We start from the raw sequence: 23,888 nt of genomic DNA, 5'->3' as shown, positions 1-23,888 counted from the left end.
TATGCAAAAGAAGCAGGACGCGGTAGACGCCGAACTTGGCGAACGCGCAAGATTTGTTTGGTCACGCTCGGAAGAAGAGGAACGCGCTGCCGTCGTTAAAACTTTTTTTTTTTTTGGCTCGTTTTGAATGAAAGCGCTGCAGTCTCTCACGGCCCTGGACTGTATGCAGCGAGGTCCGCCAACTGCCTACACTTTCAAAACGAATTGCGTTGCTACTGCAGTTTCCGCGCGCGTGCATACACGAACTCGACGAACGCGCGGTTACACACTCATATTTCGCCCTCCCGCTGGAAGGGGCACAAAATGTGAAGCCGGTTAAGGAAGAGCACGTGTGAGTTTGGCGGCGTATGCCGCTGCCAACTGTGCACAACCGTTACCATGAGTGGTCGACGGAATAGCAATCGCTCTTTTTTCTCTTTGCCTCGCCACGAGCTTTAGGTAAACGAGTCTCGCACGCAAGCTTGACTTATGGGTGGTGTTGATGTTGCTAAGGGCGGTGTTAGCCTTGCGAGCCGGGCCGGCGATTCCCGAAGCAATCTTGGCTTGTCGCGAGGGGGGTTCACTTATAGGTACCTTACTGACGTGGAGGCTTCTAGTGGTGAATTTGATATATTTGTGTCCGAAATGCAGAACGTGAGTGTTGTTGACTGGCTACAAAGCGCATTGGAATCGTGACGCAGGTTACTGAAACTTGTGGCCTGTTGCGCCTCTTTCTAGGTGCAACCAAGTCGAATAACGCGCATCGGCTGCAGACGTGCGTATATGTATACTCTACTGTATCAACTGTTCGTGCTGACGTCTGTCCGATATCAGTAGCGTATCTGGTTGGTAGATTCGTACTTTACAGCGTTGACGTCTTTCCCGTACGCGGCTTCCTTTCCGAGCCTTGCACGTACATCATCAACGAAACGTAACTAGAGAAAAGTGAAAAGTGAAAAAAGAAAAGAAAAATGAAAATTTCAGCTCACTGAAAGCGCGCTTGTAATTCACCCAACGCCACTTCCGCGCAGACATCCGCGCTTCTGGCCCCTTCGGGGTCGCTCGAGCACATTCGAAGTCTCACGATGCTAGTCAAACACGTGCACATACGCACGAACGCATTCTCACTCATTCACACGTGCAGAGAGAGAGACGCCCACGCAAGGGAGACGCACATGCACACAACGAGAGCCGGCTGATCTCCTAAAAAAAAAAAAACAATAGGCACAGGTGTAGACGCTTGCGCACGTTTTTCTTCCTCTTTTCCTTTCGTTTATTATTTTGTTTGTTTTTAGCGGACGAGAGAAAGCGGACTTTAACTATGCGTGGAGTACCCTGCGTGCGCACGGAAGCCGCAGACCTCAATATTTTTTTTCCTTTCTCGTGACGTCACAAGCGACGTCACAAGCGCCCAACTCACGGCGTGTCCTCGTATGTAGGCGACACCTCAGCCAACGCGGTCTCGGCACCCACGGACCTTGCGGTGCGTCCCGTGCGCTATGTGTATTCAACGCGTGGGCAGAAGCGGGAAGATTTGCGGCAGTCGCGGTGCGCCACTGCCCGCGTGCACGCAGGTCACCCTCCTGTCCACGGTTGTGCTATATACTCGCATTGATTTGTGGTGCGCGGCTCCACACTCGCTTACGTCGGCTGTATATACGCGAAGCACCTCGGTGGCCTTAGCAGCCACGCCGTATGCGTAAAGAAAGGCGTGACCCGAACAGAGCACCGTCGTCAACGCGGACCACGATTCCTCTAAACGTGATTCGCCTCTCCACATGCAGTGCGGGAGGAGGGCGGTATCCCCGAGTGGGCATCACCTCCTTTCGGAATGCGAAGCGAGCTGTGCGTGGGGAAACGTCCCATAGGTGAGGAAATGCAGGGATATCTCGGGCGATGTCAGTATAACGCAGAACAGTATAGCATCGCCGCGCCGGTTCGTACACGTCTCTAAGCTCAACAGTCAAATCGAAAGCCAAATGATGTCGAGCATTGCAGTGTGGTTCGAGGAAAAAAGAAAAAAGACAAGACGAAGGGAACAAAGAGGTCGGAGACGCGAGATTGCACGCGGCCGGCTCTGATCTGCCGAGCGATGTAGACGTCTGCGAAGCAGAGGCTAAACAAACACAGCACTCCGTATATGTATACGATGCGTCGCGCACGCCCCGACGATTGGAACGGCAATAAAGCCACGGCCAGCCGTAGCGATCTACGTTTCTTTTTTTCTTCTTTTGTTGCTTTACGCCGGCCATATCGGCTACGCTCACTGGCAGACAAAAAAGTCGTTCCGTCCCACGAAGCTTCGGGAGAACGCAGTGCCTCGCCCTCCGAATCATCAACGCGCGCGCGTTCGGGTGATCGTGACTGCACGGCTATCGCGAATTGTATGGATCACCACTTCTCGTCGTCGAATCGAGATCGTGTGCGCCGCTCCCGAGCCGTATACGTGCGTGCATCGTTCTGTGTGCGCCGCATGTGTAGTGCACCGCCGTAGGAGGTGTTAGTACACCATACGCGTGCGAGGGCGGAGATTCCAGCCGCGCAAGGGGTGAGCGGGGAGTGAAGTACACCGAGTCACCGTCGTGGGTGCGCGATCACCCCTCCCCTTACGCCTACCTTCCGTTCTTTTCTTTAATGGACGTTTTCGTCCGCAAACACACGTAGTCGAAGCATGCTCGTCGTACTCTCATTGAGGCGTGAAGTTCGTGTCCCCTGTGCAACCCTGACGAGAACTGCAACGTCCATCTGCGGCGCCGACGTAAAGTCAGGTGAAGAACGGGTGAATGGAAAGGCCTCTCGCTTTGGGAGCTCTTTTCGTGTCAGTTCTTCAGCCGTTCTGCCCTGGTTTCGTCCCTGCTTTTCGCGTCAAGGTTCAGGTCAGCGTCCTAGGTCTCGATTAGGTCGCGTCCACGGGGAAGTTTGTCGACAGTTTTGTTCCAAGCTCCTAACTGGTCGATTGGTCGGTTACGTCGGTTCACAGCCACTATAGGGCAACACTGCACGTACACTATGCATTAAGCGGCAGTCACGATACATGCCTTTCAGACCGCATCCTCGACGTGGCATCGACGCGTCCGTTTAACGCTGTGCGCTGGTCACGCATCAGTCCTCGCCTACTACTGCTTGAATGTACGGCTTACCTGCAGCATTTTGTATCCGTGACAGCAGCGCGCTGCTGCCACCTGGTGGATGCGCCGACGTCTAGTCAAGTGGAGTAGTGTGACGCGCTCGCTTTCCGCCTTCGACGTTTCAGTTGCGTCACATGAGCGTGTGTCCTTCCTCCTGTGACGTCACAGAAACGGACTGCACTGCACTCGCCGGAACTTCCAATGGAGAGTCGCGGCCAAAATAGGTCCAGCATACAAGAAATGGCAGTCTACAGCCACGATAACGACGGCCTATGTTCTTTTGCAGCAGACTGCACAGCTTACTCGCTCGTTGGCTTACCCGTTGCGTCATCATTTCTTGCTTTCGTCTATTCTTTTCAACCTGTTTGTCGGCATCCCGGGGGGTGCTTGCAAGCGGACCTGCAGGCGAATGTCCTCGCGTAAACGCTATGCGGTAACACCTTCTGAGGCAGTATAGACACGCGCATGCGCGGTCTCGAACTCGGCGAACTAATGGCCGCCATTCGTCTCTCCGCGAACCGGACGCACTGCGGCGAAGCTCGCGTGCGAAGTCGCGGTTATCATAATCGGAGAGAAACGGAACGGCGCTCGCGCTTCGTGCGGTGCCTTCTTCGCACGTACGCGAGCGAAACAAAAGTGTGATAAATAAATAAAAATGAGACGAGAATATTACAGGTGGAGCCGGTCCGCATGGGTGCGCTGAATGACCTCGTACTGCATGGGCAACACGTATGCAGGTGAAGATAAGGAAGGGAGGGGGAAAAAAATGGCCAGGTTTAGCTTGGTTAAGCCAAGAATGCGTTGCATATTGCGCGAGTTGGGGCCCAGCTTTTCCTCCGGCTGTCGTGACGTCACGTCACGTGGTTGCGCTAAAGGTCAATGGTGGCTGCCCGGCCGCGCCCAAGGGCTGAACTGAGTGATTGCAATATGCAACGCATAAAACGAGGCCTCTGCGAAACAGAAACATAATAGTCGATTAATCCCTGCCGCCCGGGTTCGCACTCTCCCGCCGGACACAATTTTTTTTTTGTCAAAACTCCGAAGGCGGGAAATTCCAGCTCCGTATAGAAAGGTCAGCAAACGCGTTCGAGTTTACAAATAACTCGCATTGCAGGTATCTTCAAAGCCCGGGCAGTTCGCTGCGACCTCAGAAATAAGACTCGCACCTGTGCACGTGCTCATGTGGGGCGCTGCGATCGCATTACATTCGTATCCGCTCCCGAATGTGGGCGCCTGCATACACACGCGCACACTCTCGAGGAACCAAGTATACACAAACAGGTGCGCACGTTGAACTAGAGGGGAGACCGCGGTTTTCACGCGTCGCTGGACCTGCAGCGCAACTTGTGTCCTTAACGCTACGCGGTGAATGGCACTCGAGTCCTGAGAAGAAGCCGACTTTTCTTTTTTCCTTTTCCCCTGTTTTGCTCGTTCTCGCTCCTTGATGATCTCTGGGAGTTCCTGTGCGCTCTCCCCTATTGTCTGTCGACGTCCAGCGTCCGCGGATGTTCCACCGTGCCTCGTGCGTGCCTTCTTGCGCGTCCCGCGAAGGGCTCGCTGAAGTGGCACGAAAGCTTGACTTGTGGCGCGGCGCGAGTTACGCCCGAAGGCGTCTACGTGCGCTCTATAAACAAAGGAAGTGCAAGTAACTTGCCCTTGTTACTTTTTTTTATTGTTTTCCTCTTCTTTCTTTTTTTTTCAGGTATAAATGCTTATCTCGTTTTTATCGCGTTTACTTCAGAGCTCCGCACTATACCCTGATAGAGTACGTTTGCTTTCGGGCACACGCCGAGTTAAGGGTATCGCACAGGGAAGTGCAGTTAGAGAGCTAGATGCATCGAACTAAAGGAGAGCCTGGATAACGGTCAGGCTCACACAAACGCACAAATAACACATATGTATGTGCACGCGAGTACCCAGTGAAGCTATTCATACAGCTACTCTAACCAGTCTTTGTGAGTGCAGTACAGAAGGTATTTCTTTTATAATGCTGTTAACCCGTTTCTCGTTTGTTCTTGTGGCTTTCTGGCCAACGCTAGAAGCCAAACGATGCCGTTTGACTTTAAGCGTATCGCCTGCAGTAAGAAGGCGCGTATAGCTCTCAGTCACCCGCGCAAGCGTTACGACCGCAATGCAAAACTCGGCACTCGCGCATTAAAGAATTGGTATGCCCCAAAAATGTAGCGCGTTCGGCGCATTTCAGTCGCGAAGCTGATCACGAATCTCCACGAACCTCTTAGCTACTGACACACGCGCATTCTCACGCTCGGAAACTCGAAAGCTCCTATAGTCATGTTGCTCTATTTGCTATCACTTTACCTCCCCCTCCTCTCTCTCCCCAGCGTAGGGTAGCAAACCGAATCTACCCATCTGGTTAAGCTCCCCGCCTTCCCCTTTTCTTCTCTCTCTCTCTTGCTGGGAGGTAATGGTCGGAAAAACAAAGCTCCGTTCTGCAGGCACCAGGCGACTGAGACTGTAGTGTACGCTCTCTCCGATTCGTCCGCGAAAGAGACGAAACTTCATTCGACGGCGACACACAACACACTCGCGCGCACGAATACGCTGGGCTATAGTCAATGGGCCAGGTGCAAGCGGTAGCGCAGACAAGTCAAAGAACACGGAGAAAATAAAAAGGAAAAAGATGGGATGGATGGATGGATGACTAGGAGGTGTAAGGACACGCGGTCGGTGACGTCAACACAAATACACACAAATACACACAGACACGTTCGCAGAGCGCACACCACGCCCTTCTGTTTCCAGAATACTTTTCGTTTTTTTTATTGTTTTCCTCTCTCCATACACTCTGGCGCTTGCTATACGAGCGAAGACGCGAGGAAAGCGACCCAACGGACGCGCCCATGGATGAAGAACAGCCGAAGAAGAAGCGACACAGGAGGGGGTGTTCCGCAACGTTTTGGGCTGAAATGGGAGGGGGGGGGGGCGCGAAGCCATCCGCCGGATATGGCTCAGTGGCGTCCGTCGCAGCGCGCGCCTCGTTTAACCTCGGTCGACGACGTTTCGCAAAGCCTGCTTTTTTACTCCGCCGTCGATGGCGGCATGCACAGTCGCAAACGTCGAAGAAACCGGCGGCAGCGAGAAACGACAGCGCTTTGTAACACTGAGGTTGCTCTCTGTGTTTGTATTTACACGCACACTCGCCCTACTGCTGCTGCTGTGTTTGTATTTACACGCACACTCGCCTTACTGCTGCTGCTGTCACGCGTCTGTTTCGTTGAAACGTTGCAGCTATACGCGAAACCTCGAGCAATTTGTCTTCTATACTCAGTTCTGGAATTGTGCGTAAGCTGGGTGGCGCTCGAAAATTCTTAATTCGCCTCAGGCCCATTGCATTGGCGTTTACTACATTCACCGGGCCGTGAAACACCACTTGATCGGAGAGAGAGAGAGAGAGAGAGAGAGAGAGATCGCAACACGTTACTCAGTGGCCTTTACATTGCTTCACATTGGTTGGCACGCAACGTCACTTTGAACTAACTACTTATATTCACGTTCGTAAACCAGCTCAATATCCCCGCGCCGAAAGCATGCTCTAACTTGAATGAAACTTCGCGTGAACAGAGTGCTTTGGCGTGAGAAACGAGTTTCTTGCGGCCCCTTGCAGTGCATTTGCATCAAAATTTTACTGTATCCTTGACTGACCAACCCACGCACGTGGGAAGTGTTTTATATTATCGCTGTCTGCGGAAACCTGCGTTATTTCTTCCACGCATTTCCAGCTCGGCATTCACTGCTGTACGCGTGACTCTGAGCACAATGTTCGCACAACAACGTCTGCGGAAATTGGCGTTTGCTGCTGTGACATCCTAGCTGCCTGCAATTTGCAGCCCCTATATAGTGAAGCTCGCCACTCGTAAAATAAGTTGTAAAATACTTTTCTCGCGGTTTCAGTTTGTTGCACGTGATCACCTTCGCAGATGCGGCGAACGCATATTGTACCGGGTGTTTCAGTTAACGCTTTCAGAAATTTTTAAACATTGCCTGTGGCAGATGCCATAGTTCTAGTGCATTTGCTTGTCTACTTGGAGAGGCGGCCATTACTTGCACAAATAATTGGAATGCATAATCAACTAATTAACAAGAATTTACTAATTTACTTTCTAACTCATTACCTTGTGGCACGTATTGCAATTTACAAATTGTAGCCGTGGAGTTTGCAAGGCGGATAAACTTGGAACGTATTCTCAGGATGACACCCCTTGCGAGATAATAATTCCCGAGCTTTGCGAAGAAATGCATTGTCCTTCCAGCTACTTTTGTGCTTCAGTGCATAAAACTACGTTTTGCTAAGAAAGTAAGTGGAACGACAGTGCATTTTTACCGCAAGTTTAATGGCGCATCCTTCATAAACGGTACCATGCACACAATTATATTCAAGTGGACGCGACTAGCAGTTTCACCCACTGGAATGTGTAAATTGCACTATGTGCCATAAGGTAATTAGATAAAAGCCTAATCAATGTGAATCCTGCTAATTAATTAACTTTTTTGTGCAAGTAATGTCCACATCTTCGAGTAGACCAGCTCATGGACTAGAATTGCGCTAGCTGTCGCAGGCGTTTCTTTCTTTCTCTCTCATTTTCCTTTTCTTTTTTGAAAGCGTTCGCTGAAACACTCTGCATGCGCTTATGGTATACGTGCTCTTCGGTTGCGTTCTACAGCCCCCCCTGCGACAAGTCGCCTGAAAGCTCAAACAACGCTTTATGTCGCGTTAGCAGCGATTAGTACGTGCTTACGTGCAGCGACGCACGTCTTCCTTGTGGGGACGCAAACAACAAAGTACAGAAGGAAAATAATAAGAATACATAAACAAAGACGAAAACTAACAAAAACTGTCGGTCGCAGGCCTGTGGAGAAAGCACAAAGGAGAAGAAGAAGAAAAAACAAAGAGAGAGAGCATTGAGCAATGATAAGAGCTGTCGTCGGCCGTTAGAGGACGTTCAAAAGATAAGAACGGTGGGGTAGCGGTAAACTACAGGCAATCCAGGCGGTTGAGCCGGGTCGCGCGAGCGACACGCGAGCGAATCGCGGGTGACACGGAATGCGAACGGGACGTGTCAAAAAGAAACTACTACACGCGGGGAGGGAAGCCGAGAGAGTCAGTTAGATAGTAAACCGGACAGGGGGGGAAGCGTGCGGAGGTTTAGGAATTGTTAGGGGGAGGGGGGGGGGGCGGGGGAGACGACGGAGGAGGCGATCGGGAAGACCGTGCGCGACACTTGTAAAAAAATAAAAAAATGACTCGAAGCAAACAGCTGCAAAGAAGGAGAGGCGCGGAAAGCACGGGCGTCGAGGCAGGAGGGACTTATCGGGTGGGCTCGCTGTCTCCCTCGTCGGGCGACCGACGCCTCGAAGCCGCGGAGTCACCGCAGATAAGCGAACACGTCCCCTCCCCCCGCGCACCTCAAAACCGCGACATACACGTGTAAACTGTTGGTGTGGGGCCGAGGCGAGATAAGCGGCGGTCGCACCGCGGCGATCCCCCGGTGAGGGGCTGGCGAAGTGGTGCGCGCCAATGGAGAGGTGCGCTTTGGTGTGCGTGTGTGTGTGTGTCTGTTCGTGGCGTGCCACCACCTACGCACGGGAGGTTTGTGCGTTCCTCGCCCATCCTTGGGGATGATTGCCGAAACGCCAGGTCCCGTTTATCCGCTTGTTGCTGGAAGCGCTAGAAACGCTTATTATGGGGACAGTGGAGCGCCTGCTTGCCCTGTCGAGACGTGCATTGTTCGTTAGCGAGCGAGAAAGAATACGTGTGTGTGTGTGTGTGTGTGTGTGTGTGTGTGTGTGTGTGTGTGTGTGTGTGTGTGTTGTGTGTGTGTGTGCGTGTGTGCGTGTGCGTGCGTGCGTGCGCGTGTGTGCGCGCGCGTGCGTGTGTGTTGCGTGTGTGTGTGTGTGTATGTGTGTGTGTGTGTGTGTGTGCGTGTGTGCGTGTGCGTGCGTGCGTGCGCGTGTGTGTGCGCGCGTGCGTGTGTGTTGCGTGTGTGTGTGTGTGTGTGCGTGTGCGTGCGTGCGTGCGCGTGTGTGTGCGCGCGTGCGTGTGTGAACTCCTCTCGGCGTATATGACGTACGTTTACAGAGATTCCCTGCCATATATCTTCAGCGCGCGCACGCGCGTTTCGTATACAAAAAAAGAATGAAAGAAAGAAAGTCGAGTGCACTCAACAAGTCCGTTCGCATTTCGTTTGCATGCCGTCAAAGCGATATTTATCTCAGAATAACGGCGCACGCGGTCCGAACCTAGTCTTCTTGCGGACGCACGCAAAACAACTCCCCTTCAGTGCGCACGATTACCAGCTGGTTTACGGAACGCAAAAAAAAAAAAAGATTTATCTTCCTAAAGGGACAGTAAGAAGAGAGTCGCTCGCCGGGCATAGGCGAAACGCCGTGTCATCCGCTTCAGACACAACGTGGGCCCAACGGACATAAATTAAGAGGAGCGCGGCAAGGAGAGAGTTTGCATGAAGAGAATGTTATTGCCGTGCGCGTATTCGAAGACTCCCCCCCTGGTGTGTTGTAGGTCAGGGCTCGCGGTGTATACGGCGTAGGCAGGCAGCATATACGTGGGCGACGCACCGAGCGGTGATGAACGGCGCCATCAATACAACGCAACCGCGATCTCGAGGGCAAGGCCGACGCGGTTCGGCGTTTTTATCGAAGCCGCTCTCACTTTTAACCGTGCCGCCGCCTGTATACCTGCGCATACTATACGCGTGCACGCCCCAGCATTTGCGGGCCCCTCGCTTTTTGTGTCACGGTAATGGATGTAATCCCTCCGATGCGACCGGCAAGCCAAACTATTACAGCGCGGTTACGCATCGCGGCGAAACGTGCACCGTCACTGCGCCTAGGAAAAAAAAAAAAGAAGAAGAGGAGGAGTGTCTCTCTTTTATTCCGCGAGCACTCGCTTTCGTGCAAGCTATTAAAGAGAGGCGAGTCGGAAAGGCTTTCCGAGGCCGTGACCTCACTTCTCGGTTTGTCTTTGTATTCGTTTACAGTTCGCGTGCTCCACTTCGAAAGAAATGTGCACGTGGTTCGTGGAAGCAGGGAGAACAAGTATATGGAGGCCTTCTTCTGGCCATCTAGCACAGCGCACTGAATTGGGTATAACCGCGGCCTTTTCACCGGCCGTGTTTTTATTCTGTGTTAAAAGACCACCAGTTTAGCAGACTGAGCGACGTTAACGCGACCACTGTGAGAGGCGTACGTCTATAGCATGCTGATCGAAAGTATGTTGTTTTTGTCCTCCACCTTCGCCAGCGGCAAACTTGAAAGCTGTGAAAAGAACATCGACATTACGTCAATGATATTTCGTCCGTGACGTCACGTGGTTAAGCCGTATGCGCACCCTGACTTGCTATAGACAGTGTACGCCGTAATAGAAAGCCCCGACTTAAATTTTGAATACACTCGCGATCATTTAACGCGCTCCTGCGTGCACGTGAACAATTTTGACGTACCGCTTTCGTAGTGTAATGGGGCGGCCGGGATTCGATCCCGCAACCTCGTGCTCAGCTGCAGAACGCCGTATACCTACTGAACCTCTGTGGTGAACGGAGCGAGTATTCGCCGAGCTGTTGGTAGGAAAGTGCAGCATACACTCGCAACTGCGTGTACCATCGTACGAACGATTACTTAAACGGTGCGTTAGCAGCAAAGCTGTTAACGCCTCGTAACGGCGTCGACACCGAAAGGAGTCGCTCGTGGCGCCAGTTAGAAAGCGATTGTTCTCAAAGATACTCTATACCAGTCTGTCTCGAAGCGTAGAAGGACCTCGACAAGAACGCGCGCGTACCAGATCTGCATCTCTCTTGTGTACAACCCACGGCACTCGGCTGACAATGGTCGCCACGCGAAGCACACACCGTGCACGCACGTATCGACGCACGCACGCTGTGTATGCAGGCCGCATCGGATACATGGGTGCATGGGAAGAAAGCATCGGTTGACGGCGGCGGCGGAACGAGCTATGTCGCGCGTTGTTATCCGTGGAAGCGGCGCCCGCATTCTGCAGTATATACAGGCCTTGGGTCAGTGCCTTCGGAGGGTGGCACCGCTCGTGGCGTGCCTGATGTATGGTGAGAGGTGCGGCCACCAGAGATTACAAGGCGGCGCCCCGCGGGACCACCGAAGGCTTCCGTCGTGACGCCGAGTTGAGATCTGATTGAAGCTAATCCCGGCCCCCCTGATATCCGCTCATATCCCGCCACTCTCTCTCTCTCTCCTCAACTTTGCACCGGCTTTCTTTTTTTGTGTTGTTGTTGTTGTTGTTGTTGTTCGCATCCCGTCTCAGACGTATGATCATCGTTATTATTTCACCGTATGACGTGCACGTGTCCCCGGCGCATGTCAAAAGACTCGCGCTGGTGTCCCGGCACGTCTTGAGTGCTACCGGAAAAGCGGGTACCTCGCCGGCCTTTTTGTTCGATGCTCCTATACCTGCGCCGACGGCTGCAGGTAACGGCTGTATAGGAAACAGCAGGAAATGACGAGTGGGACGGCGAACGGCGCGCGTCTTGCTTCGGTAAACGTCGTCATTTCCTCTCCCGTGTCGAGTTCTCGTCGCGTAAAACTTGACCATATGTGCTGTCCGTTTTTTGGACGGCTTCGGTGGCCGGGACCAGCAGTGGTCTCCACCGATGTCTATGGTATTCCAGCGCTGACCGTAACTCATATGCCAAGCTGCATCGAAATTGCGAGCTTTCGCGATAGCAAGACCAGCGCGTTCGAGGGCAAAAGAACGCTGACTTTCTTTTGTCCCCCGATACCGGTTGTTGTTGTTGTTGTTGTTGTTGTTGTAAGTGTATGGTCACGTTGCTTCTGCTTTCATGATGACACATTCGTGTATGCTTGCAAACATCGCGAAGATAAATATATTCACCATACGAAATATCGTGAGCCTTTTCTTTATCAACGGAAACGGACGAATGTGGAAGTTCAAAGCTTGACTTGAATACTGATCATGTGTCTTCTCTAATTTGTGGCTACGCTGCATACGTAAACGTCGCATGTATCTTATTGTCGCTGCCGTACTTCTTGGGGTACTCGTCTCAAGTTTCTCTCTCCTTCTCCCTCTCCTTTTCTCGCAGGCGAGTGGCCAGTACCGGCCCAAGTTCCCGAGCCCGTACCTACAAAAGGAGATATTCGTGTTGAACCTGGAAGACGGCTTCTTCGGCTGCCAAGTGAACGAGTCCACGGAAGTGCTACAGCTTTTCGAGCTGTCGCAGCTGTGCGATGGCGTGCCCCAGTGTTTCCAGGGCTCGGACGAACTGGCCAGGGACCTCAAGTGCACAGACAGGAGTGAGTGTCACAGAAAAAAAACTCCGCTGTGTATTCTCCCTTATTGAATGAGCCCCTTTTCGTAACTGTAAAGCAAGCTTTTGCGCACAACAAGCTTGCAATGCTAATGGCAGCACAGTCACTTTACCAAAAAACTCGACTGTATTCTCCCTTATTGAGTGAGCCCCTTTTTCGTAACTTCGTAACTGTAAAGCAAGCTTTTCCGCAAGACAAGCTTGCAATGCTAATGACAGCACAGTCACTTTGCCAATCAGGGTTACGTATGAGGGAAATTTGTACATTTTATGACGCGGGAATAGGTACACGCGACTCGGATTACTATAAACAATGTTCTGTACACAAGCGTGCGCAAGCTTCATTTTAACCGCGACCGATGACTTTTTTTCCCTAATCGTAAACCTAATTTTGTAGTTTGCCAAGATAATTGTGGCGCAGTCACCGCTTCGGCGATCAATGTGGTGCACGAGCTCAGTTCGGGCCATTTTTATGACACGGGAAATGTAGGTGTGTCTATCCTGATGAAAACTACGTGTGATAAACATACAAGCACCAGCATGCACTTTGCCTTCGTTTGAACCAAAATATGAACCATTTGCCGCCATTCTTTGGGGAGAAAATTCACGATGCAGAGAAGCGCAGTTGAGAAATTCGAAAACAGGTCTAAATGACAACGTCTCGTGTACGCCTTCCTAGCTTTTAGGACACGTTGGATCACTGCATGCCCGAACGTGGCGAATTTTTGCCGGGTAATCGTCACTACTCATAACGCCTTTCAAAAATCAAAAGACACTGCACAGGAAGGGAGGAGTACAGGGGGTACACGTGCACAAAATTGTACCAGACATGGTGCTTGGAACACGAGAAAGCTCGAAATGCTGTATCAATTTGCCAAAGCTGTCACGACAGCCGGTATATTCGTTTCAAGGCATATGCGTTCTGTAAACGTGGCAGAACATTCAGCAGTTGCACTTGTAAGTATCAATCCCGTAAGGACGACGTGGCGTAAAGTCAGGTGCGCGTGTCTTATACAACACCTTGAGGTGGTACCTATATACTTGCAGGCAGAAGACAGCGTCAAACTTTTGCGGAGAAATCCTGTAATACAGCTTGTTTGAAGAAAACTACAACCAAGGATGCACACAGCGTCTATCAGCCAGACTTGTATACGCCTGACTCAGGTTGTTGAAACCCGCAATTTCCGCGTAATCTCACGTGCGGTCTCGCCGAGATTAAGCTTAAGTTTAAACGCTAGGCGTGTCGCGTTGTGCGTCTCATGCCTGTTGCTTTCGAATTCACCGTGAGCACACTCGAAAGCTTGAAGCGTTATTCAACGGCTGCGTACAGTTCCAACTACTCCATGCTTACGGCGTTGGCGTATACAGACACCGAGCTGCTGTGGGAGCAACGCATCGTTAAACCCGTATCGGGAAATGCTTCCTATCATACATCGTAATGGCATCACACACGCACGCATAGCAGCACTCCTTTCCATACGACTATCGCGCAGCAGCCTGCGATGAGATGCCAGGATGGTATTCGGGAATCAAGCAGTAATAGTGCGCTTTCGAAATCAACCGGCACGTGGATGTTTCGAGGACGATTTCAAGAGTCGACGCCCATCCGAAAGTCCGGCACTCAACTCGTGCTCTCCGTGCTTCTTCTTCTTCTTCTTCTTCTTCTTCTTCTTCTTTTTTTTTTTTTTTTTGAGCGGCTGGCGCCGTTTAAGCAATAAAAGCCTACCGGCGCTGGCTTTACGACCTCAAATCAAGCGCCAACTCGTTCTGGCACGACGATATAATGCTACTTTAATATTAAACTCGTGGGCCGGCCAGAGATAGAAATAAGTCGTTTCCCGAAATAGATTGTCTCCTGCAGCCGCAGGCTGCTCTCTGCCTGGAGTTCCGAGTGTACCGCAGGATAAGCACTCTCTGAGAAAGCCTCCCCCACCCACCGCGCGCGCCGTAAATACAATAACGAATAAATAAATAATAACGCTTCGCGTAGCTTTGTAGCACACACGACACATCTGCCGGCCGTCAAGCGCAGAGTGTATAATGTGTGAAGTTTCGCATGCGGGTTATGGAGTTCCTTCGATGGCCGCGAATGCTATCTTTCAGCTTTTGAGATGTCCACATTGGCGGTGTGTTGCCCCCGAAGCTGCGCGACGTCATTTTCCGTTCAGAGTGGGGAAAAAAAGAAGCCACAAACACCATCTAGTAGTTTTTGCTTCTTTGCATAAAAGTATGCAGTATATAAAAGGCATATACGGCAGAGATAATATTCTTTACGTAATGCTGGAAATTATTCCCGCATTTCACATTTTTTTTAAATGAAATTTCGCGAATACCGAAGAGGAAGCTTTAGCTCCGGTGGTGATCTTATTTATTTTACTTTTTGTTATAGGTACCTGCCTGAACATGGAGTTTCTAACTGTACAATTTTGCCCATGTTCGGCATTTATCAGCCTGTCACAGTAATTGGTCCAGGAAACGAGCTCGATATAGTTAAGTGCGTACGTAACCAGTTTTTGTAAAAGTATTTTAAGCCATTTCTTGCTCATTTATCTACTCTCGATTACGGGAGAGCCAGGATTTTTTGTACAAATTAACTTCCCTTCTAGCAGATAGTCTCTTGCGCATAACCTTCACCTGCTTACATACATTCAAGAACATGTATGTGTATGTTGCAATTAGATGATGTGTAAAAATATACCGATTTAAGCGGAGCATGCCGTAAACGCTCAGCTATGCAACTCTCCACTGTGCTTGTGAGCTCTCTTGGCCTCAGCAGCAGTGTGATAAGATCGCGTGTACTCGGACGCGTACCGTGTATATAGCTGTCACGTGCTCGTATAATATCGTCCTTGTGTTTTTGTGCCGTCATCGTGACCCACAAAGTGCGTATCGTCGTTAGTCTTAAGGGGCGGGGGGGAGGGGAGGTCATTTTCTAATCAGCAGAGACCCTCGTTTACTTTTTTTCAAATCCAACTCATTGACAGCGAAACTAACGCTTACGTGGTTCGCCTAGCGGTCGCCACTTTCCCTGTGGTTGGTCCCAGATTATGGGGCATGGTTAAGGTTAAAGCCCCTCAATTTTCCAAAAGTAGCGCCATTCTTAGATCTTTCCGCCACCCCGCTCACCCAGGCGCTTCCTCCTCCACTCCTCCTGTCGCCCCAGCCTCCTCCGCTCCCCCATTGGCCAATCTGTGTCACGTGAAAGCGGGCCCCGCGCTTTTGTATATTTTTTTTCATTCCGGCGCAGAGCAGGTGCCGCGCTTTTGTATATCTTTTCTTTCCAGCGCGCTGCGACCCCCAATCTTGGGCCTGCGACCCCCATTCTTGGGCCTGCGCGACGAAGTACGGCAGGCGGTTTGAAGGAGCGCGGTAGTTTTATACAATGTGTTAGGGCCGAGTGCTTAATTGCGATGCCGTGCTGCGCTGCGCCTACGGTTGCCACAACAGACCCAGTGACAGCAAAAAGCTTTTTGTTTTACCATCCGCCGGGCGCAACGCAAAACGAAGAAAAGTGTGGATTCACAAGATCGGGCGGGCTGACTTCGAGCAAGTGGCAAAGAACGCGCGGCTTTGTGAAGTGACACGGCTCCTCCAACCTCTTCTTTTGACGCCCGTGTCAAAACGGGCCCGTGTCCAGTGCATTGGGGGTGCGTTAAAGAACCCCAGCTGCAAAAAAAAGTAATCCAGAGCCCCCATTATGGCGTGCCTTATGAGATCGTGGTGTTGGGATGTAAAACCCAAGAATCAACTTTTCTTCTGTCTTGTGTGCCTTGACTGTTCCAGTTAACGCAACACTGCTTCCTTGTGAAAACTTACAACGCAAAAGAATACAGACGAACGTAGTATACAGAGATAAAATTAGCACTTCAACAAAAGTGTTGCTGGTGCCAATGAGGGAGGGGGATAATTATTTTCTGAACCTCTTTCCAGTTGTCCCATCAAGTTCCTTCTTTCTTTTCTATCAAATTCTAACCATTTGCACTGTAATAAATAAATAACGATTTCATATGCTGGTACGTTGTTAAAATTATCTATACCGCCTATGTGTGAAAACGTTGCTCATGGCCACCTTCACCTGTGCATGAGCTACGTACATCTGTAAAAGGCGCGGAACAGAAACGGCCCTGCTGCCAGGCATTGCTGACCGCAGACAGTCGGAATCTCTCACGCGCCGGCCGAACAAAAGCATCCTGCAGGTATGTAAATTAACCTACGAAACCACGTGCACATACTTTCGCGCTGTCAAAACCTGAAACTCTGGTAATTACTCGCGTGTCTGAGCACACCGCGTGCTTGTGTCGTGTTTCAGCAACACGAACGTTCAACGTGCGCGCGCTTTACGCCTTAAATACGCCTTGAATAATGGTGCTTTTCTGTATTTCTTCCGCAAATCCGACACGACATTCTTAAGGCCAGTTACCGACTGACAAAGCAAGATCTAGATTGAAAAAACTGCTCCGCAGGACTCGAACGAACTTTTCCGTGGATTTCCTCCCGTAGCGTGTTAGCCGTCGTCTGCTACGGCAGGCCCACCACCAGCGGCGCCACCGTCGAGGCCGCGCCGAGCGGAGGAGGAGGGAAGTGAATGGCGCTACTTTGGGAGATTGAGGGACTTTAGTTAAGGTCGCGTCGACGTCATGGTGTGATGCGAAGTATCGAGCTCGGAGCCCCATCAGCTGCCGCATAAAGTTGGCCGCACTCTAGCAACGATGGTTGAAAAACTGGGATCGTTGTGCCGTCGCTGTGGACCGCTGGCCCTATACACTGTGGAGCGACTATGCAGGCATAAAAATAAATACAGCACGATATAACTTCGCCAAGCCGCAAACAGGCGTGGTATATACCTGGGGGCCTCTGTACATATTGTACACACAAAATGAACAGACTTGCTAATGTTCTTCCGGGCTGTCCACGCTTTGAACAATAACCTCTGCCAAGAAACTATTAACAACTCGATCAAGTTCATTAAAGCATTGCCTTAGAAGAAAGTTCACGCGATTTCGAATCCCCAGACAGAGTGCAGCAAAAAAAGCCACAAGAACGTCTGACGTCACACGCACGAAGATTAGACAAGTCCAAGCGCTACTCATTGTTCCCAAGATCGTTACCACGGCAGCTGAATGATCGTAGCTCCAGAGTTCCCTTTAGCGAATTCTTTCGGGAAAATTAATGTCCCTTTAGCCTTGAAATGCGCGGTAAAACCCGCCCTTCACACCAGGCGTCCCCGTAGCGTCGTGCTCGCGTCTTTGTAGTCACGTGACCTAATCCGCCTAGACTACGAGATGCGCGGCTTGGCTGTGACCACTTCTGTTTACTTATATTTCTTATTCTTCTTACGAACGTGTCTCTCTCAAAGATGCCAACTTTATAGAGAAAGCGGCATTTTGGGATTTCCGAGGACACCCTCGATGCGCCATTAGAAACTTCAAGACGACAACGACTGCACAGAGAGGGCAGACGATCTCTGGCATTCGTCGCGGCAAGCAGGAACCGATAGCGATCTCCAAGCAAACTCCGCGGGGCGCAGAGCAAATAGTTCGTCCATCTTCATATGTACGAAGAGCCGTCGTTTAACAAAGCGGCTCTCTGGAAGGAGACGCGGGGCTTCGCGGAAGACACCGAGGAGGGAACCGCCTGCGATTTATGGTCGCCAGCCCGGGCTACGCACGCTCGCCGCTCCATTTATCACAAGCCTCGCGAACCCCTTTCCGATCGACGTTAAAGAACGGAAAAGAAAAGAAAAGAATCTGGAGGGGCGGAAGATGGAGCGTGATGGCGATAGCTGTTGTTGTTTGGTCGGATGTCGACCCTTTGATGCACGACTTGTTTAGGAGCGAAATAATCGGAACCAAAACATTAAGCAACAGACACGACAGAGACTCAGCACGGCGTATACCGGCTATGCTTTCTACTGAGCTTTCTTTCTACCTGTGTCCGAGTGGCGGCGGGGTAGCAAATGGATGCTCCCAGCAGTGCATTGAATGGGGAAAAGAGGAACAAAACATCTTGCGTTGTTGTTGCGTGCGTGCGTGCGTGCGTGCGTGTGTGTGTGCGTGCGTGCGTGTGTGTGTGCGTGCGTGCGTGTGTGTGTGTGTGTGTGTGTGTGTGTGTGCGTGCGTGCGTGCGTGCGCGCGCGCGCGTGAGCTTCGTATACGCATGTGTACGTACGTATACGCGATCCGGTATGCCAGGTATGCTCGCTCTCCCCTCGATTGCCATAGTGAACCGGGGGGGGGGGGGGGGGAGGGAATGTTCGCTACAGCGCTTAGCTGCGATTGCTCGCTAGTTTCTTTATCTTCGTTCGCTTAAAACACGCCACCTATTTGTAACCGTACCCGAAGGCATGCCATCCCAATTGCCTCATCTCCGCCGCCTGTCGTGAGGGCAACGATATATATATCCTAATTAATAGCATTCCCATGCGTTGCGCAGTGACCGGTGGTTCTGTAATGCGCTTGCTTTCTGACGGTAGAAGAAAAAAAAAATAGCCTGTAACGCTTTAATGATGACGTGCGCCGTGGCCGGAATCAAGCTGTCACCGGGACACACTACAATATTCTTCACCCGGAGTTTTCTCCCAGATTCCCGACCCCTGGCGGAGCTTCGCTCAGTCGCAGGGTCAGTGTGCATGAACTGTATATATATGCAAGCACAAAAGAGGATGTCTACATTTTCCAGCTAGCATTTTTCCAAGAAGACCCCCGCGGTCTCTTGCAATCTCGGCTTTTCCTTTTCTTTTTCTTTGTTTCTTTTTCTTTCTATATTTAGAAACGTGGGCTAGAGCTGACTGGCTGTCTTTCTGCATTAACGTATACTACACGCCTCAAGTGCGCGGAGGCAGGCAGAACGTGTGGTTTTCATTCCCATCGAAGTCATTTTTCTTCGCTCACCTTAGCTTAGGCCTCTCTATATGAGAAAGCGATCTCTCCAGAGGTGGCGGCCTTATTGCGGAGATCGTTTTTCACATCGCGGAGTCAACCGTTCCTTTCGCCGACTCTCTCGGGAAGACGGAGTTGGACTGACCCAAGAATGACGTACCGACCCCGCTGCGGGTTTAGAAGCGTGCGTGGTATCTGTACCATCATATAGGCAAGTAAAAGAAGACAGTCCAATTTGGCAATGCCTGCAAATGGAAAGGGTGTGCGATGACGCACGACACACGTCACTCGCTCACGTGTCTCTCACTTGACGGCCCACTACATTTTCTTTCGGTAATGTTGCTTAAGGCCCCGAAACTTGTTGAAGTTAACGACTAAGTTGAAGTGAATCTAACTCGGCCTAGTCAAACATATCTCTCCATGTTGTGTCGCCTTAAAACGTAGATCAAGTTGTTCGTCGACAGAGGACTCGGCCACAAGGCACCACTTTGTAGCAACATGCATGTGGCGTCAGTGTCAGGCGATCATGGGAGAGATCCCTTTGGCGACGCGGCTAACCAGCGATTGTAAATTTTCTTACCTTCGAGCGTATTCCTGTTTCTACGCGACCTCTCTAAAAAGGCCACTGGTATCAACAGACCCCCCGCACTCTAGTTGGCGTGTGGAATTCGCTAACGCACCTGCCCTGCAATTACGCTGTTGAGCGCTGTAATTTTCCTAACGATGCTCTGAGAGCCGGTCTGTACACGTATGGTATAGTCGAATGCCCGCTGGTATAGTAGTGCATACGATGTACATCGCGACTCGGAAAATCAACGTGAGCAGCGACGAGAGCGAATACATCGACGGTCGGGAACATTAGCCCTAGTAAACTGATTACACCGGTATTTAGGTAATTGGGTGATAACGTATACTATACGATACCTCCTACCTGAAAAGAACGCTAGTGCTATAAGTGGTAACCGAACCAAAAAAAGAAAAGATGTCGTCACCGCGGTACAACAAGCACTTCGCGATATACTATAGGTTCTGGCTCGAAACAGGTTTTAAATTGCCCAATTATGCGCCCCCGCCATCGGTTTATTTACCGCAAGATTAATCACCAATTAGCGTTCTACAAACTGACGAGAAGGAAACAAACCAACAGAAAAAAAAAGAAAGAAAAAGATGTGCGCGCTATGTAAACGCGGTAACCGTGGTGTAAGAAATTACCGGCGGCTTGCGCTCGCCGAGGTCTGGCGTCAGACCAAGCTCGGAGGTCCCGGCCGGTTAGGCTGGTCGGCTAACCCTTCGACGCCGCCGCCGAGGCTCTCCGTGGCAAGTTTGCGAGTTACCGGCTGAAAAACACACGCGCCCACAACGTGAAACGAATGTAAAGTTACTTCTGCTGTCAGTGGCTGGTATTATTTGGCGTCTATACTGTTGGGCAAAGCGTGAAGAATTGGTCGAAGAGGAATATAATAAAACTTTTACGTTCATTTGCATGCGAACGTTTGTACGTGACTCCGCTAGCTTGCAACGCATTTATTCAACGTATAATCGACTGAAAGCGACGTGAAACGTGACTCAATGCTTGTCTCAAAACCCGCGTTCCTCTTTCTCAAACCTTACTTTCTTAGCCTAAGGAGCAAAAACTTGTTGACCTGACTTATAGCACGTTCTTGACTAATGTGTTTGCCAATGCTCACTGATGCACGTAGTGTTTATCTATCTATCTATCTATCTATCTATCTATCTATCTATCTATCTATCTATCTATCTATCTATCTATCTATCTATCTATCTATCTATCTATCTATCTATCTATCTATCTATCTATCTATCTATCTATCTATACGTCCGTCCGTCCGTCCGTCCGTATGTATGTATGTATGTATGTATGTATGTATGTATGTATGTATGTATGTATGTATGTATGTATGTATGTATGTATGTATGTATGTATGTATGTATGTATGTATGTATGTATGTATGTATGTATGTATGTATGTATGTATGTGTGTATGTATGTATGTATGTATGTATGTATGTATGTATGTATGTATGTATGTATGTATGTATGTATGTATGTGTCGTTCAGTACATTTGCTACCTTCTTTTACTCTTACTCCCTTCCTTACTCCCTTCGAATATCTGGCTAATTTCCAAGCGTGTCAGGCTCTCACTCTCCGTTCCGCTCGACAGTGCTTCTCGATTTGCCAGGAATTTCCATCGAATCGTTCCCGGAAAATTGCTCGCGCGGGCCCTTGCCTTAATGGGTTGCGGTGATCCATTATTGGCGCGTGCATGTATACGTTCGCTCGGGCTATAAAGCGACTGGGTGCCGTGACGTCGACATCGCTCTCTCTTCGGCCTAAATAAACTCGATTACTTGTTGATACACGAAAGTGCGCGTTCCAGGATACGGCGGAATGGCAACGCCGCGTGGCCAGCTATAGGCGTATCCGTCGCAGCTCGTATACGCGTAATGGGAGTGCGGTTTTTTGGAAGCTTATCATTACGTCGTCATCGCATGTCACGTTAATTCTCTGCCCCCCCCCCTCACGTGACGCTTTTCTTTTCCTGCTTAGTTTATACCCACATTATCTGCGCTGCTCGCCTCGTGCAGTTTATTGCTCTTTCTCCGGCTTACGAACTACTATTGTAGTTTATTTGACGTTTCGATCCGTTTGTTTTGTTTCATAAGCAGGATACGAACGCGAGCTCGTGCGGTCCGTGATCGGCGGGCGTTGCCGAATTTTCTCGCGCCTTTGCAGAAATTTAGGCGGAGTATTTGGAGAATCCTATTATGGCCAGCGCGTGTTGCAGGAAGCGAGAAATAAACGAAGGGAGAACAGTGCGGTTTACTCTGATTGGCCAAAAAAAAACGTCCGTTGACTCCGCTCTTCGCGTCTGAGCACATTGACACCTTGCCCACGTCGCAACGCCTTTGCGAGAGAGCCGTCCGGAGCCCTCGGAACCGCAGAAGCGCCTCAAGTACGGGGCCGCCGTTGCGACTGTTTTTGTCGCTGGACGCTCGCACTTAGCGTCGCGCGCACCGTGAGGTCGTCGCAAAGCAGCGTCCTTCCGGGGGCAGAGGGAACAGAAAAGTTCTGTGCTCGAAAGCACATGAGTCGCCTCTGCAAAGGCCGTTGTTTAAGTTCGGATCTTTCTCGACAGCTTTCTTTCTTTCTTTCTTTCTTTCTTTCTTTCTTTCTTTCTTTCTTTCTTTCTTTCTTTCTTTCTTTCTTTCTTTCTTTCTTTGTAGTAGATGATAGCTGCCGGAAGAGAAGAAAGAACCACTCCCGTGCTATTTACACGCCTACACGAGCAGGGCCTCTGCTGCAGAAGCAGTCGCGTTCAGACGTCGACAGCTGTCAGCGCGTGTGCGACAAATGGCCCGCGGCTATGTGCTGCGGGCCAGATCAAGAGAAACAAAGGCCACACGAAGAAACCTAAAGGAAGAAGTCGAACATCGAAGGTGCACGGGTTGCTGAGGCAAGCGAATGAGCAGATGCCGAGAACAGCAACACGGCACTGAGGTCCTGGCGAGCAATTAATGTATGTCGCGCAATCCAGTCATCTGGACATCTATCCTTGACCTGTAGGTTCGCAGGAAACTGCCTTACAAGGCAAACTTAGTTCAGCGTATCAACCTAAGCGCTAGGCGTTGAATTCAAGCACTCGAAGCTGCGGTATTCGGCGTGTGTGCTTCATCGACCGCTCTCGCGCAGCTCAACAAGTTGGTTGCGTCGCGTGAACTCGGAAAGGTCGAGGTCCGCCGGTGTAACGCTATACCGAACGCGGTTCCCCGAGGCAGGCGAATTTTTCCGAGTTCGATTCGTGGATATCTGCGCTGCCGCTGTACGCGCACGTGGGCGTGATCCGAAGCTGATCAAGACGGGGTGCTAAGCAGCATAGTGAAATGCTTCGTGTGAGGTCTTAAACAGGTCCCAGACCTAGAAGAGGGGCCCTTCCGTCTTTCCGCACACACACATGCACACACCGGGTAATTTCGTTCCCCGAAGAGTTCTGCCATAAATGCACCTAAAGAGGTCTACTCACTGCCCCCGTCCCCCCCTCAATGCTGCCCCCCCCCCACTATACCCGCTTCTATGCGCACTATACACACATACGGCGTGCGGCGCGAAAGAGTTAGTCGAGCGCAGGCGTGGTGTATATACATCGATGGGGCAGCGATTGCGACAAGCCCGCCCCTGGCCTCCGTGTCAAGATGGAGGTGCTTATTACGGGAAGAGTGTTTACATTTGTCTCGCGGCTTCTGCGCGCGTCTTGCACGTACGCGCTGGCCGCAGAGGTGGCGAAGTGGGGAGGACGGCGCATAGGTTGGCGAGGCTGAGAACTGAGGCGAGGAAGGAGGCGCCGCTAATGGATCTGCGTCTCGACTTTTTGCGCCGCTTTCCTTAATAACAGCGTGCTGCGCCCGCCGCGAACGGGGTAACCTCATCGAAGCCAACCAGTGCGCGTGGGCATGCAACGCGGCTGCGCGCATTTATGTATACCCGCGCACCTGTTGCGATTCTTTGGCCGCGGTGTTTCTTTCTTGTGTTGCTCGGGCGGCTCCCCAATAT

At 50.9% G+C, this 23,888-nt stretch overlaps 1 protein-coding gene across 1 annotated transcript in view; it reads left to right on the top strand.

The window, feature by feature from the left end:
• Positions 1 to 23,888, top strand: part of LOC135910607 (uncharacterized) — a 375,300-nt gene that overhangs the window by 205,094 nt on the left and 146,318 nt on the right. Inside the window, exon 3 of the mRNA XM_070534413.1 lies at positions 12,215 to 12,425. Within this exon, the coding sequence (XP_070390514.1) occupies positions 12,215 to 12,425 (211 nt within the window). The remainder of the gene's footprint in view (positions 1 to 12,214; positions 12,426 to 23,888) is intronic.

The sequence above is a fragment of the Dermacentor albipictus genome, chromosome 2 (genome assembly GCF_038994185.2).
Source record: "Dermacentor albipictus isolate Rhodes 1998 colony chromosome 2, USDA_Dalb.pri_finalv2, whole genome shotgun sequence".
NCBI classification, from domain to species: domain Eukaryota; kingdom Metazoa; phylum Arthropoda; class Arachnida; order Ixodida; family Ixodidae; genus Dermacentor; species Dermacentor albipictus.
Note: the sequence above shows the minus strand (reverse complement) of the source record. Positions and strands in the feature narration are given on the sequence as shown.